Source organism: Canis lupus, chromosome 13, assembly GCF_011100685.1.
Source record: "Canis lupus familiaris isolate Mischka breed German Shepherd chromosome 13, alternate assembly UU_Cfam_GSD_1.0, whole genome shotgun sequence".
NCBI classification, from domain to species: domain Eukaryota; kingdom Metazoa; phylum Chordata; class Mammalia; order Carnivora; family Canidae; genus Canis; species Canis lupus.
The window spans coordinates 19902074-19919091 of record NC_049234.1 but is presented as its reverse complement, the minus strand read 5'-3'; the positions used below and the strand labels follow the sequence as shown (position 1 = coordinate 19919091).

Genomic DNA, 17018 nt, shown 5'->3' with positions numbered 1-17018 from the left:
CCTTCCTCCAGAAGGGATTCGCATTTGATTTTGCCAGCCCCCTAGAGACTCGTCTAGTTTGGGACCTCCTTAAACCTAGTTTAAGATTAACACAAGAACTCACCTCATCTACTCACTTCCCTTCCACCTTTAGCAAGCTTACAATATTTTTAAACAGGGACTTTTTTTTTTTTTATCATCACTCATGTACAGCAGTCCTCAGTATATGATGAATGACTGATTTTGGATGAATGAATAAATCTTTAAATTATCATACCTACCTTGTTAAATCATTTGCTCTGTGTTTACTTTCAGTTGGTTACTTAAAAGGATTACTATTTTGAATATCATTTCCAATCCTTTCTTCAAGGCATGGCTATGTCTTCTCACCTTCATAAATTCCCCAAGTTCTGTGCTGCCCAGGAAGTGATTACTTGGTAAATATTGGCTTCTGGGCTAGGACTTGCCATATTCTCCATGCTTCTACCCATGAGTGCATCAAACCACACATTTCTGGGACACCTCACACTTTCCATGAGTATTTTGAGTATTGCTCAGGGTACCTCTGGCAGTAACTCTCTATGACTCTGTGATTAGTGGACCTACCTCTAATATTTTTTTCCTGAGTACACCTGATCTTACTTTGCCAGAGTTCTCTCTATAGCTAACCTCTGATTTTGTTATCCTCTCACTCATAGACTAAGACCTCTATGGCTGTGGAATAAAGTCCAAACCTATTAGCTTGTCATTTTGCCTCCGTTATCTAGGTGGGGTAGCCAGACTTCATTAAAGAATGTGATCTTGGGGCCCCTGGGTGGCTCAGTGGTTGAGCGTCTCCCTCTGACTCAGGTCCTGACCCCAGGATCCTGGCAAAGAGTCCCACATCGGGCTCACCACAGGGAGCCTGCCTCTCCCTCTGCCTATGTCTCTGCCTTTCTCTCTTCTCTCATGAGTAAATAAATTAAAAAATCTTAAAAAAAAAAAAAAAGAATATGATCTCTGGGAAGTCAAACTCCAGCTCCACCATTTACCAGCCACATAAGCTAAACCTCTGTGTCTTATTGTGCTGATGTGCAAAAATAATTCTAGTCTTGCAAAGATAACATATGTAAAGCTCCTAGTGTCCATCAAAATAAGAATAGCCCTACAAGACATTTCGTTCTAGCCAGCTCTGAAAGGAATAGCAACTTATTCTTTTATTGTTTGTGGATATATGGATACTCAAAAAGTGAAAGATCCCTTACCCATTTTTTTCCTCTGTACCTTAGTTGTCATATAAATACAGTAGTGCCCTGAATAGTCTTTCTGAAGCTTAAATGTGGGAAAATATGTAGAGCACCTGGTTTCATACATTGTTAGGCATATAATAAATGGGAAAATATGTAGAGCACCTGGTTTCATACATTGTTAGGCATATAATAAATGCTCATTCTTTATTTCCCTTCAAACTGAGGTTTAACTTTCCTTTCCTTTGAGACTGCAGTACAATTTGTAAATCAGAGTACATTATATAAAAGAAGGGTTGTGATTCCTATCTCTACTTTTTAAAGTCCTGTTTACCCTTTAAGGCCAAGTTCAAATGACACCTACTTCATGAAGCGTCTCTGGAATCTCATTTCCACCCCACTCCTCCCCTATTCCAGCCAGAATGATAATAATACAACCAAAGGAGAGTCTTCAAACCATCTCAGATGATACTTGAATTTCCTGTATATAATAAGTACCAGTCTATAATGTACAAAGCTAAGTGGTGTTCTAGCTTCTACTAAAACATTTTTAGAAATAAAAAAATTCAGTGTCTTCAAAATAGGTCTATTTACTCCAGCTTTGGATGGCTTAAATCTCTCCCCCTATGTTTTCTGCATTTGTTCTCAGGTATGTCTGTGTTCCTCTTTAAATGTATTGCCCACAAATAAACAATTTTCCTTAAAATACCCTGTCCATGAATGCCCTTTCTTCTTCTGTAACTGCAGCTTGTGCTAACAGGTTTGTGGCGACCGTGGAGCTGTTTTCTCCTGATTGCACTTATATTCAGTTAAAAGCCTGAAATCTTCTCTTCAAATATGTGTTGGTTCTAAATGGCGTCTCTGTCTTGAATTAGTATGACTATTTTTGATACGTATGGTTGAGTTCGCTAGTATCTTGTCGGTATTGCCTGTATCTTGGTGTGTTTGGCCTGATTAAATTGCTGTGAACCTAACTTGTCACTCATACTCCCTAGAAACTGAATCTTTTCCTTGTGAGTTCTTCCAGCAGACTTCATTCCTGTTATAACACTCAGCTAGCTCATTCTGTTTTGTGCCATAGTTTATGTATTATATTATGTCACTATCTTAGGTGGGGTTCCCAAAAAGCAGAGCCTCTGTCTGGGGGCTCAAGCAGCAGCTCTTCTGTTGGGTCAAAGCCATTTTCCAGGGCAGGTGGGCAGCTAAGAGTTGTTCCAGCCAACACATAGCAGCTAGGAAATATGTGCTTAGGCTGATGGAAAGGATCTGATGGGACCCAGCAGCATTCACTACAGTCACCTGTGATTTTGAATTCTGGAGTATGGAAACTACCTATTGCTTGTTTTTGTCTCTGGAAACCTGGCTCCATGTCTTGTGCAGTAAAGGTGTTTGTGGACTTGAATCATCAAAGATCTGGAGTAAATGTTCTCTAGTTTGTACCCATTCCAGTCCACTGCCATTTGTAAAAACAGGTACTGGTAAGGAACTTAGCCAAATCTGCCCTCCACCCCACCCCCAGACCCCAACCCCAAAGCAGCAGAACCAAACTGTGCAAATGGCAGAGAGAAGGATGCGGAAGTTTATATTGCATGTTCCAAGAATCTAGTTGCCCTGTCAATACAAAAACTGTCTAAGGACCAAATGCTTAAATTCAGAATAGGCAAATAACTTCTTAAGACTGAGGAAACACATCAAAGAGCAGAATTTCAGTCTGCTACACTCAGCCTTTGAACTATTTTTTTTTAATTCTACAAAAGTAATATGCACATATTGGCTAAACATAAAGATGGTATGAAAGGGTAATAAATGAATAGTAAAGTCTATCTCTCCATCAGCTTGACTTTTATATTTCTACCCCCCACAGCTAACTGCTGTTCACATTTTCTTATGTTCCTATCCAGAAATAGTTGTATATATGCAAGCCTATGGTATTTATGATTTATATACAAAAGATGACAGTATGTGTACTCCTCTCTACCATTTTTTTTAAAAACTGATAATAGATCCTGTAGGTCTTTCCACATCAACACATCTGTATCTATCTCATTTTTTAAAATGACTGTATAAAGATCTTTCACTTTGTTTTTCTTATGGACATTTTGGTTGGTCCTAGCTTACAGAAGGTATTTTTGCTCTTACAGATTTTTCCCATTGCAAAATAAGTGTACTTTTATGTGAGGGTTATTTTGTTGTTTTTTTGCATATATGTTCTTAGCACTATTAACTGAAAAGCCTGTTCTTGCTCCTGAATAGGGACGTGGTTAGAGAATGTGGCTACCAGATTCCCTACTTGCATATCGAACAATTATGTGCCTTTACGCCTACGTTATGCTTTCTCCTCTGCCTACTTGTCTTTCAGTCTCTTCCCCAGAATGCAACTTAAAATCAGAAAAGATAAAAGTTGTCATCATTGAAAAAAGCTGAAAGTAATTCTCAAGTTCAGGTCATCGTCGTACAAGTTCTAAATATGACTTTGGTATAGAATGTAAATAACAGAATAACTGTTTTGAGAGGAACAGAAATTGTGACTCTTGTTCAGAATTTAAGAGGTTCGGTATTAAAAGCTCGTCTGATGCAAGTCTGAAAAACGCAATCAGACTTTCCAGAAATTCAGCTGCAATGTATTTAAGAGCCCTGTTGTTGTCTTTTTCCTTGCAGTGAAGTACATGCGAGAAGCCACCCCCTATGTGAAGAAAGGCTCCCCGGTATCAGAGATCGGCTGGGAAACGCCTCCACCCGAATCCCCTCGGCTAGGGGCCAGCTCCTCAGACCCCCTGTCATCACAGCCCTGCTCCTTCCATAGAGATCGGAAGAGCATCCCCCTCAAGATGTGCTATGTCACCCGGAGTATGGCCTCTGCTGACCCTGAGAACAGGTAAAGGACCTGAGATCCCCATATCTCAGCCATGTGTTGGCCGCTGAGGTTGCCAGGGCTGTGCTTGTGTTCTGAAAACAGCCAACAATTTCCAGAGAATAGCCTGAGAGGGCCCCGCTGAAATAATGCATGTGTTCAAACCAGGCCTCCTTTCCTCTCTTCCTCTACCCTTCTTCCTTTCTTTTATCCTCATGACTAATCTGTGTGCGCAGCTTTGGTTCTGGGAAGAGTTGAAGAATTGGAGTCAGAATCCAGGTGCCTTCCCTAGGACTACCATTGCTAGTGTATGTGGCTTTGCGTGAGTTTCTCAAACCAACAAACCTCAGTTTTGTCATCTGTAAAATGGGAATAATCGAAACGGATACCTCATTGAGCTGGAAATCCATGTGAAGTACGGATTTCACACGCGGAGGAAAACCTTCAAGAATATAAGGTCTAATAATATTTAGGATTGTTAGGGAGTAGGAAGCACATCAGCTCCCCTGGACGTCATGTCCTCAGCTGTGTACTTGGAAGTTTTCACGAGAGGATCCTTAATGCAGTTTTCTGCTCCAAACCTCTCTTTATGCCCAAGAGAGAAAAAGGAGTGGCTTTGATCCAACCTTGGAGTGTTATGTCTCAAAGCCTGTACACGATTTCTCCCAACGGGGGAGAGATAGCCCCCAATCCATGGTGATTATAAGAAGTCTAGCAAGATGAGCAAATATTTGGGGTCCCTGTTCCCCCAGATATCTGACTTTAACTCATCTGAACAGAAAACATCTCTTTGGGAGGAAAATAAGAGATATGTAAAGGAGAAGGAGAGGAATGAGCCAGCAAATGGGGAATCTTGGTGATCTTGGCATCTACATTCAAATGCTAAAAATAGGGACAGCTCTACTGGCCCTTATTTGTAACATGTGTGGGACAGCTGCAACCCACCCGAGTAGGATGTATTTGGCCACGTTCTGAGTCGCTTGCTGATGGGGAAAAGCCAAAGGGAAGGGGAGGAAGTTGCCTCCTTGGCTCAGAGCTCAAAGCTTTTTTCGTTCTCTTCCTAATAAGCTTGCTCAGGAAGCTGCTAGCCTTTCTGATTCTAGCAGCTGCAGGATCTAGCCGGCTCGCCTCCCATACCAGTTATGTCTGCACAGGGATCAGAGCTGTGGTGGTGGGAGAGGGAGGGGTGTATCAGCCAAAGAGGAGTCAGTGCAGGCAGACTAGAGAGGTGGCAGGATTATTCCCCGAGCCACTCCAGCCTGTTCTCTGTTTTGTTCCACTTGATTTCTGCTGATTTCCTGGGTTCGCAATTGATGTTCTGGTTACTCTGGGCTTGATCTTTCCTGGTCTCTTAGCTGCCCAATCAGACAAGTCCTTTCATCCAAAAGTCTGATGTCTAAGGTGTTAGATCTGGTGCATTCATAATTTATCGAGTGTTTCTCTTATGCTGGGCATTGTGCTAATTACTTCAGACCAGAGACTGCAAAGTGGCAGCCGACAGGTGTACCCATCCCACAGATACGGTCTGTCTAGTGTTGTAAAGAAATTTGAATTATTTACCACATTGAGTCTTTGTGGGAAATTTCATACTAGAAAGCCAGATTTCTCCTTTTCTAGAAAAATAGAAAGATGTAGTGATACCGTCAGGTCCACGTTGCAGCAGGCAGGTTTCTAACCTGCAGGAGTCCAGTAGAGGCTTCTTGTACAAGGGAATGGACTCTCCTCATCGCTCCTATTGTCATACAGGTGGGGCATTCTATTAGTTACCGCCTGGCCCTTGAAACTGTAACCCTGCCTGGTCCTCTTAACAGCCCCCTGAGTTTCACTTTGTCTCCATTTTGTAGGTAAATGGAGGCTCCGCTCTTATATAAGTTCCAAACATCATAGAGCTAATACTTGGTTTTGCTGGGTTTCAAATGCAGGCCTGTCATGTGGGTGACAGTGTCAGTTTGCCATGACTAGAAAAATGCAAACAGGAGAGACTAGGAAATATGGAATATTGTAGAAGAGATTCATGTCTGGGGAGAGAGTTTAAGTCGATGATTTCTAGGCTTCTTTCCAGCTGTGGACTGTACAGCTATCACTTCCTCCTAAGTGACCAAATTCTATTTTAAAGAATATTTTGGGAGACATCAGGCCTTCAAACATTGGAGACTTCATCTGTCAAGCCAGAGAGGGAATGCATTCTTTAAACTTTTACATCAGTGGTCTTGGAGTCCACCACTGATGGGGTGGTGCAGAAAAGCCTATCCCGCCAGGGTGTGAGAACCACAGGACAGGACTGAAGATGGGAATCCAGCTAGGTCAGAGGATCCAGGTGGGGACTTGAGTCCAAACGGACCCAGAACTACTGATAATGAGATTGACCTTTGACAGTGTGTACATATATCAGATCACCATGCTATATACCTTAAATATCTTAAGGTTTTGTTAAATATACCTCAGTAAGGCTGGAGGCAATAAAAGATCATGGTTTTAGGTGAGTCTTGACCCTGGTTGAGGAAGAGAAGAAAAAGAAAAAAGGAAACAAATGTTTTACAGTATGGGGACTGTAAAATGGGGACTCTGCAAAATCCAACTTCGTGCTGGACCCAAGACACACGTAGCTCACAGTGATTTTAAGAGGCACAAGCCACAGAGATGGGCAAAGCATACAAGGCAAATGCAAACTAACAACACTGACAAAAGGTACCAGTTTTGATTTTGATATATGAATGGGTAAAATGCAGACCAGAAGCACAAAACAGGACAAGGGACTGGTTGATGCTAAAGGTGAGTGCACAAGGGGAATTCACCAGTTGTGACTGCACACCAGATACCACAGCAGGGGCTTTTATAGCAGAAACCGTAGATGATGCAGGAATAGAAATGTTCTAATAGTAGGTAATTCAGCGTACTCTCAGCCCAAGTGGACAAAAATCGGTAAAGATAGAAAAGACCCAAACCACGTAATTAATAAGGGAGGTCTGGATACATCACAAACTTTCTACACTGATGATAAAGAATACCCTTTCCTTTCAAATCCAGGCTAGAACATTGGCAAAATTAACTATAGGTTAGCTCACCAAAAAAAAAAAAAAAAAAAAAAAAAAAAAATGCAGTAGATTCCATTGAGGTAGGGATGCTGTAGACAACATTATCTGATGATAGTGGAATATAATTAGAAAATTATTTGCAAAACTGAAGCACAGAAAACCTTTCTTCTTGGGTTTTTAAAAGCTCTCTATGAAATATCTCTTGGGTCAAAGAGGAAATAGAAACTGAAATTGTAGCATTTCTTAAAAAGTGAAAATAATGCATATGTTAAACATGAAAGAGAAAGAAGGAGAAAGGGAGAGGCGGCTCTGCTAGATCCTGGATGGAATCTTAGTTCTGCCACTTAGGTGTGAATTTAAGCAGCAAGTATCTCGTTTGATCTAAATAACACCCCTTGGGGGTCGATATTCTAATCTCTATTGTATAGACAATGAAGTGTAGTTCAGAAATGAGAGTTGAAACAAATGGTAGATCTGGGGTTCCAACACGAAGCCCACTTTCTTAATCATGATACCCCATTGCCTCTTCCTTTCACTCCTGGGAGAACAGCTCACCTGAACTGTAAGTGCCATGGCCAGGAGTTCATGGGCTTCTGGATGCCAACTGAGAACAGACGACAAGTACCACAGCATCTTGGGGCTAATCCCCTCAGTTGGTGACACACAGCTACTTAGAGTTTGCATTAAAAACTCTAATGTTCAATTTCTCAAATAGAAACAGCCATAGAACAGCAGGGAGGATTGCTGCTCTTTCTGTGGAAAAGGTCACCCAGCAGGCACTGAATCCACAAGAATATGTCACTGCTAGTGGTTGTCAATGATTACAACACTTTTTAAAAAATTCTGCTGCATAAATATCTTGTTGTTCATATTCAGCTCTTGGCTGCCCTAGTCCAGGGCTACGTCCCCAGTCCTCCAGACTCTTTGGACATATTCCCTTCCAGATGTTTCATTTCTGGCTTGCTCCCTCCCCATCCTCTACCATCTACCCTACATCCAGCTAGCCAAGGGAGGGTGAAACACTCAAAATTTATTCATTTGCTCAAGATGGTGCCCTGTCACCTTCAGCAATCTCAAAACTCCCTATTATTATGTAAAAACCTTACAAGGTTCTGGCTCTTCCCTAAATGTCCAGTTCCTCCCATCTCATCATTTATGCCCAGCCACCCTTAAATAATTCACATCCCTGACAACTTCCTAGATACCTTTTACAATTCAGCATAGGTGAGGCACTGGTCCCACTATGCCTTGTGTGTAGATCTGTCCCTGATGGCCCTTTATTATGACTTGAGATTTTTTTCTTATGTGCCTACTTAGTTCTGAAAGTCATTAAGACCCTTGGGGTCTGGAACACCCATGTTATCATTTTAAAATTCCAGCTTTCTAGGACATTGCTTGATAAGAAGCAGGCATTCAAAAATATATGATATGTTAATGATGAATGGCATATTTATCTGTCCATTTTTGGTATTTTTAGCTTCTCAAACTTTAAAACCTTGGGAATAAAAGAACAAATAAAAACACAGTTCTATCCTGCCAGGTTTAGCAAACTTAAGTAAACCGGAACAACCCATTCATGAAGACTGACTGGGTAAAAGCTGATGGACCCTTATGGGTAGCATATGAAGCTTTTGTCATGACTAGGTGCTCTGGTAACAGACTCTATTGTAGATCTTCATGGTTAAATTATGAAGTGATGCATTATTACTATTTTCCTTTTTTAAGTTTTAAAAAGATTGTTATTTATTTATTTAAGAGAGAGAGAGAGAGAGAGAGAATGAGCAGGGGAGGGGCAGAGGGAGAGGAAGAAGCAAACTCCCCACTGCACACAGAACCCAACTCAACTCAGGCCTCGATCCCAAGACCTGGAGGTCATGACCTGAGCTGAAGGCAGACACTTAACCAACTGAGCCACCCAGACACCCCTGAACCTTGCTTGAAAAACTGCATTTCTGTTTACCATATACAAGTGAGAAATTCACAGAAGATGTTGTTGTGGTTTCAAATGGAGATGCTCCAGTCAGCACACAATGATTCAGAGGATATGATCTGATAAGTCCTGTAGGATATGGAGATATGTTGTCACAAAGTGCCCTCAGTGATGTCCAGTGCCCACGTTTCAGCCACAGAGGATCAAAAACATGATTAGTGGTGTGGTGACACTGGATCCATCTCTATGGGGTGGCCTCATAATAAGCAAAACAAACGCAGTTGTCAAGCAGATGTAAACACTCAACATAGGACAGTATGGATGTCCTTCCATTACAGACAAATGTCTGTAATGCAGACATTTGCATTACAAGGCAAATATAAAAATAAGTGGAATATCAGAACATCAAGTAACAAAAACAGTATGGACTTTCAAGGCAGCCTAACCAATCCGTTCCCTTCTTGTGGGAAATTAAATTGTTGCCAAAGCTATCAATACAAGAGATGCTAACAAACCTTAAGAAGTGTATTTTAGACAAGGAATCTGAAAGTCACCCCTTCTGGGATCAGGAAAGCTTTGCCAAGGTGGCCATTATGGTAATTAATGCTTTACTGCGACCCCCATCTCCTTTGGGCTGTACTTAAATGGGCAGGGCTCCCCAAAGTAGATGGCTCCCCTCTTCTTCTGTTCACCCAGTATAGTCCTCATGGGGATCAGAACATCGGACTTAGTTTTAGCTCATCAAATTAAATCACTTTCTAGTCTTGGCTCATCAGCGTTGCTCCCATATCATTTTGTTCTGAGTTTTAAGTCACCCTAAGTACTTTCGTTACACTTTTGTAAATATATGGCCTTTTGGCGACCACCAGAAAAGAGTAATCATCTTTCTAGTTTAGCTTTATTTCCTTCTTCACCCAGTGTTTGGGGGCACACTATTATCCCCTTCACCCAAAGCTGATGTAGAGTTCTCAACCAAACTCTTTAACCTTGGAGTACTATTGAAAAGGCCCCTCCATTAGTCCCTCCAGAATGAAGATTCATGGGTTCTATCCATCTTCTCTCCAAAGTAAATACTTGCTTCTCCTTTTCAGAGGCTCACAAAATGTGTATTTTCTTGGTTCTCTTTTCGTCATTCTTGGTTAGACACACCATTGTGGCCTCATAACTGCCAGCACACCGTGATTGACGTTGCATTTTGGAAACAAAGGGAAAATGTAAAATCGATTTATGATGGTGCTGTAATAGTAAGTGGACATAATTTCAGTGTCTCAAACAGAAAAGGCTCAAATTAACCAACCACTCACTAATATCAGTGAGTAAAACTCTGGAGTTGAGGTTAGAAGGTAGGAGTTTGAATCCTAGTTCTGTCACTCCCTTTCACTTTAGATAAATTACCAAATCTCTCTGATTCCCAGCTTCCTTATCTACAAAATGTGCTTGCTAAAACTGACCCGTTTAACTGTTGTGATGATTTGGTGCCAGTTTAGACATCCCCTAATTCCTGGCAGCATAACTGTGCCATCAATGCAGCTTTCAATCAAAATATCCTCAGTCCTGGATACAAGGGGAGGGAGGGTTCCCCCCTCCCCCCAGCAGACAGAAGTTTCCAGGTCATCTCCTCAAGCTGTTGAGCAGAGATTATTTTATAAGACATTCTTTCACAGAGGTTTTTATCCTTTTGGGATTTCTGGCTCTCTGCAGGAAATTCGTTCCAGTTTCCCAAGTCTTGGGCTCGCAGAGTCTTAACTATCATATATGTGTTGAACTCCAGGTCCTCAGCCCACCCCCCCTACTACTGACCTGTCATAACCCCTCTCTGCTCCACTTTCTAGGGATGCTTTATGATCTACTTGAATAATGCTCATCACCCTTGTTTTCAATGCTGCCCCCCTTTTTTTTGACATCTAGGAGTTATCCTTTCTTTTTTGCAACCTCAGTGGTACATTAAAGCCCAAACAAGCAGGGTCTCCTGGGTGGCTCAGTTAGGTGTCTGTCTTTGACTCAGGTCATGATCTCAGTTCCTGGGATCGAGTCTGGCATGGGCCTCCCTACTCGGTGAGGAGTCTCCTTGTCCCTCTCCCCTACAACTTGTATTCTCTCTCTCTCATAGTCTTCTCACTCTCTCTCAAATAAATACATAAAACCTTAAAAAAAAAAAAAAAAAGCCCAAACCAGCAAACCTATCTTATCACATCTGGTATATCCAGGTGTTCATAGTAGAAGGGTTTCTGAATGTGTGTAGAGTACGATGGACCTGGAAGCCTCTTCACATGACTAGATTAAACTTTTACAGTAATGTATAAAACTAAAATCAAACAAACAAAAAAACCCTGTGAATATATTATCATTTGTATGATCTACCACTTTCATTTGAAAGTGCAGACTTCCGTCTACCACCAGGAGCACCATTTTGGTGATGCTTAGTCATCTGTCTGTATCTATGTCTCTGTTACCTCTGTCTCTCTGTCTGTCTATTGCCTCTGTTTACTAAGCTTCTATCACGTATCTATCTATCATTTACCTATTTTTGCTTCTTACCTTGACAACCCCTGGGGAAATATTTTTATTATTATAGAAGGGTATGCATAAAAAGAGAAATGACCTTGGTGTTTCATTCAACAATGCTCACATTCTGCTTTTGAGAAATACAGCAGTGAAATATATGGTAACAAGTTCAACAATTTGTTTAAAGGTGTTGGGAAGGGAAAGTTCCGAGAGGTTGGGCTGAATTAGTCAAAAATCTGAAAAATGAAATAAAGTCCTAACTGGTTGTGTTCTTTTTTAAGTGTCCATAATTAGGCAGAGTAAGAGGGCATGGCTTTAGCATTCATAACAGACCTAAGAAAATAGATAAGACACTCCTTTTTGAAAGTTATTTTAAATGAAAGTTTAAATGTTATTAAAACAAAGACAGTTTAAAAAAACAAATACATCCAAAAGATTTATTATTAAAAAACAATTGGCATTTATCATTTTTTGGAAGCTATTTATAAATTAATTGAGAGACTCATATCTGAGATCTGGAAAATTTTCTCATGTTACGTGTTTGGCACTATCCTCCTCTGTTTACTTTGTTGTTGTTGTGTTTTTTTTTTTCCTCTCTCTCTCTCTCTACATCTGCTGTTGGAAAGGTGACCTCCTAGATTGATTTTCTAAGTCTGTTTCTTTCTCTCTTATTTCTATCACATTAAAAAAAAAGTTTTTGTGACCTATCTCGTGAATATAGTGTTTTAATTTTACCTATTATTTTTTAGCTCTTTTTTTCTTTTGTTCTCTGTTCCTTTTTAATGGAATTCTGTTCTTGTTTTATGGATACTATATTTTCTTCTTAATTCTTGGAGATGGCAAATTGGTTTTGTTATTTTTGTCCTGTCTCTCCTGTTATTATTATTATTTTTGTGTCTGTTTATTTGGATCTTCATCTAACTAGCTGGAGTTTTCCTCAACTGTTTGGTGATCCTTTGCTAGGATCATTTTTTATACTGAAGGATGAAGAAACCTTTCAGAACCCACATGTGAGAAAGGGGGTCATCAGTTGGTGGGAATTCACATACAATTACTGTTTGGCAAGTCAGCCTTACCAGAAGACCTCTTCCAATTCTGCGAATGTTGGTGTTTGGAACTTCTCTCTGGATCCATTGAGTTACTTAAGAAGAATTATCCAGTCTTCAGGTGTGGGTGGTGGGGAGAACACCTGGTTGTCATCTTTCTGAAAGTCTCACCACTCAGTTTGAAGACCTCACATGGGACCCTGTTTTTAGCCTTGCCTCACCTTTAACTCTCTCTCGGGAGGTTTCAAGCCCCTGCAGGTTGTACGGAGCCACGGAGCTCACACTTCTCTAGAATTCTCTCTGTAGCCCTTCAGGTTGTAACGTTTCAGGCTCCTTTTTCACTCTGGGCTGTCTGTCTTTCAGACACTGATCCATTGCTGTCTGTCCTTCAGACATGTATTGAGCACTCGTTCTCTGCTGGGCTTATACATATTTTACTGGGATCTTTTAAGGGAGAAGAGATGAACACGAATGGCCAAGCTACTGTTTTCCCCCCAAAAGAACCCTTGCATAATTTGCATCTTTGTATACAACAGAGTGCACAAAAGGTTCATTTTAATGAGCTTAAAAAACATTTTCATAGCCTTGTTATTTTTAAGAAAATCTGTTTCCTCCAGATAAACTTGAGTATTCATCCTAATTATCATACATTTTTAATCAGTGGGTGATGAATTAGTAAGGTTTCCCTGGCAATGGTAAGCTAGTGAAAAACTATTTTTGGATAGCCTTGAGAAAAGGAGTTGAGGAGAGTGCTCACCAAGCATGGTTCTGTGATTTCATCAATACCCAATAAGACGAGTTCATTTTAGTTCATTCCTGTGCCTCTAAGCACCATTCCAGGAAAATCTCAGTTTCTCCTCTTTTAAGAACATTTCAAAAGGTTGAACTTGACCATCTGGGTGCTGAGAGACTTTTGCTAATGTTGACTCTCAATATTTAGGTCTTGATCCTTTGCTCTTGATACATTAATTGAACTCCATTTGGTTTGCAAAAAGCTGCCCCAGGATTTTCCAGCAGAGATAATGAAGCCTCTGAAAATAACCCAATGCTCTGACACAGGCATCCTCTTATTCTAGCAGGTTATCACCCGCTATGGGATGGGTAGAAGAGGGAGAGAGAGGGCTCCATAGAGCAGCCCCTGCCCTCCTTCCTCAACACACACATAGAATTTAACTTGCTGCAGGGTTGATGATTTGGGGGCACAGATTACTGCAGATACATTGAAGCAACACTTAGACATACAAGTTCTGTCTATAGACAGGTACTTTCTTTGTTCTTCAACAATACTAGAATAGGAATTTTCACCTTGCTAGTCCATTCAACCTGGTTGAAATTTCTTTCATTTTCTTAAATTTCAATATTTTGATAGACAGCTTTGTCTATTCAGGGTTTTTGCTGGGTCCCAAGCTGCTGCAAAGGCACACTTCTTGCCCTGACACAGCTTACTGTCAGGTAGGGAGTATGCATAAGTAAGCTGGCAGTTATAAAACAGTACTCTAAAAGGTGATGCAAGAAGAAAGGATGGAAAAGGATGGAAAGCTATGGAAGCTCCTTCATAGGAAGACCACCCAATCCATAGTTCTGTTTTTGGAGGGGCATCGGTGGTGGCAATGGGGAACGATTGTCAGAGGAAATGATGTCTGTATTGAGATGCATGTGATAAAATAGAAGTTAGCCGGGTCAAAGGTTGGGGAGGCAGACAGAGAGGGTATTCTTGGCAAAGGACATTATATGAGTCTAGGCACCGAGGTAAGAAAAAAACATAGCTCTGTTAAAGAGCTAGAAGAAGGTCAGTGTCTTTGGAGTAGTCCATAAGAAGAGTGTATCCAGAGTATGCAGAGATGGTCATGATCTGAGCTAAGCCACTTTATGTTTTGGACTTTATCCTAGATGGGGTCTGCGGCAGGGGAATGACACCACAAAGATCCCTCTGGCTTCATAGTTAAATGTGGACTGCAGGGACCAGAGAGGAGGCTTGGGTAGCAGTCAGAGGGTTATTGCAGAAATTGAGGTGAGAAATCATCCTGACTTCTACTGGAGTAGAACAGGAGCACCAAAGAGAAGTTCAGTGTACTTGAGAGATTTTAAGGGCCAGAATCTGCACGAGTTCCTGACAAAATGGACTTAGAAGCATGAGGCAAAAGGAGGAGTCCAGAACTAGTTTTGCTCTGTTGCCCATGGATGCAGAGCCATGGTCAGTCACACCTGAGCCCTATTGCTAGGTGGTTACACTGGTGCTCAGTGAATGGGACTGAGGACCAGCATGTTTTGGTGGAGGGTGGGAGTAGGTAGAAGCATAGGACAAGAATAGGCCTTTGGAGATACTGCCTTGATTGAGAATTAATTGAGAGCATGACTGTCTTTTGACAGTCTTATGTCCCTACTTGGATTTTCAAGTTCGATGAGAGCAGCATGTCCTGCATTTCTTTTGCATTTGCCCTCATTCTTAGAACGGCATGTAGAAATGACTGTGTAAATACAGAACGGCAATTGCAGTGATGTTGGTCAGGGTGACTGGTGTCACTCATGAAGCGTTAATTGAAGAGTGTTGAAGGAAGGGACCATTTCCAGAAGAGCAGGTTGTGTTAGCAGAACACTTTTGTTAGAGAAGCACTCAGGGCTCCAGGGCGCAGCAACCAGAGGAAGCTGCTCCCACCCTAGGAACTGAGGAGCAAAGAGAGAAAGTTACTGCAGCCTGGAGAGGACTGGAGCCCCTGGAGATGCACTGTGGCCCAGGGAGGGTGGGGGTATGTAAGGATCCTAACCTTTCTCCCTCATGCCTTAGGATCTCCTGGTGGTGCTTCTGATTGGAAGTCTAAGTCTAGGGAGCCTGAATACAGTTTTATTCTTAGGGCACAAAGCAAGGAAAAGAAGGGGAGAGAAAAATCTGGAGGAAGCAAAAACAAAAAATAAAATCATGAAAAGTGTATTTATATTCTGTCTTTTTGAAAATAGGCCTGATATAATGTAACACATGATCACTAGTTATAAGAGAAAGGTGGTTTGGGGCACTTCATTGGCTCAGTCGGTTGAGGGTCTGCCTTCGGCTCAGGTCATGATCTCGGGGTCCTGGGATGAAGCCCCACATTGGGCTCCCTGCTCAGCGGGGAGTCTGCTTCTCCCTCTCCCTCTGTCCCTCCCCCTATTTGTGTACTCCCCCTCCCCTCTCAAATAAATAAATTCTTAACTCAACACTTCATGCCCTGACTTTGTTGGATGAAAACACCTTGGACAGCCCCAAATCCATACTTACAAGGTCCTGCTTCATAACCTTCTAGATGGTTATGCTCCTTCTAGAGTTTTGATCAAGATTTCTTTTATCCACAGTGAAGCCAGAGAAAAAGACAGTCTATTTCACTCTGTCTGGAAGCTGCAGAAGGGCCGTGCAGCAGGGAGTGGTCAGGGCACTTTAGTTGAGAAATGGCTTTCATGGTGGATAGTTGTCCTCTCATCGGACAGCAGACATTCAGAAGGAGTGTCCTCTTCCATTAGGACTGGGGAAGCCAAGTAGGAGCGCTGCTGTCACTGCACTGAACTGTTTTTTTTTTTTTAATTTTTTTATTTATTTATGATAGTCACAGAGAGAGAGAGAGAGAGAGGCAGAGACACAGGCAGAGGGAGAAGCAGGCTCCATGCACCGGGAGCCCGACGTGGGATTCGATCCGGGGTCTCCAGGATCGCGCCCTGGGCCAAAGGCAGGCGCCAAACCGCTACGCCACCCAGGGATCCCCTGAACTGGTTTTAACAGTGACACAGCCATAGACAGGGAGAGATGTGAGGAAGGGGTCTGTTTGACCAGTAACTGTTCATCAGTGGAAAATCCTGCAAATCCTTTTAATGTTAATTTTCTCTTGTCTAAAAGGCCAGATTATTTACTCTTGATAGACACACTTGCAATTGTAATGTGGTACCTTTTTTTCCCCCTAGAATAAAACTGTCTCCTCCACCTCTGTTATGAAACACACAGTAAAGGCCAAGTAGGTGCAATTTGTTTTTGTTTCCTGTACTGTTAAATATTCAGGCAATCAGAAAGTGTTTCCTCATGTTACCTGGAAACAAAACACTCGACCCAGAAGTTAGAATTCTTGGAGCTAGTTTCTCAAGCTCTCTGGCAATATTTTTTGTTGGATGTGTTATGCAATCTTGAAAAGATGATTGACTTTCAGGCCAGGCCAATCTGAGTTTCATTGCTAGCTTTTCTACTAATTACCTGGGTAGCTTCGGTCAATTTACATATCTTCTTTGAATTTTTTAAATATATAAAATTAGGGTGATAGTGTTTCTGTTTAAGAATTAAATAAGTTGGTATGTCCCTAACAGCTTACACCCAAAGTAGACACTTAGCAAGTGTAGTCTCTTCCCATTTACCTCTTTTTTTCTATTCTAGAAATATCCATCCCTCAGAAGATCACCAAAAGATTCTTTCACTGGCATGAAGATGCATTA

The 17018-nt window shown here is 41.5% G+C and overlaps 1 protein-coding gene across 1 annotated transcript in view; it reads left to right on the top strand.

Annotated features, from left to right (window-relative positions):
* Positions 1–17018, top strand: part of SNTB1 (syntrophin beta 1) — a 232668-nt gene that overhangs the window by 97417 nt on the left and 118233 nt on the right. The window contains exon 2 of the mRNA XM_038555424.1: positions 3864–4080. Coding sequence (XP_038411352.1) covers positions 3864–4080 — 217 coding nt within the window. The remainder of the gene's footprint in view (positions 1–3863; positions 4081–17018) is intronic.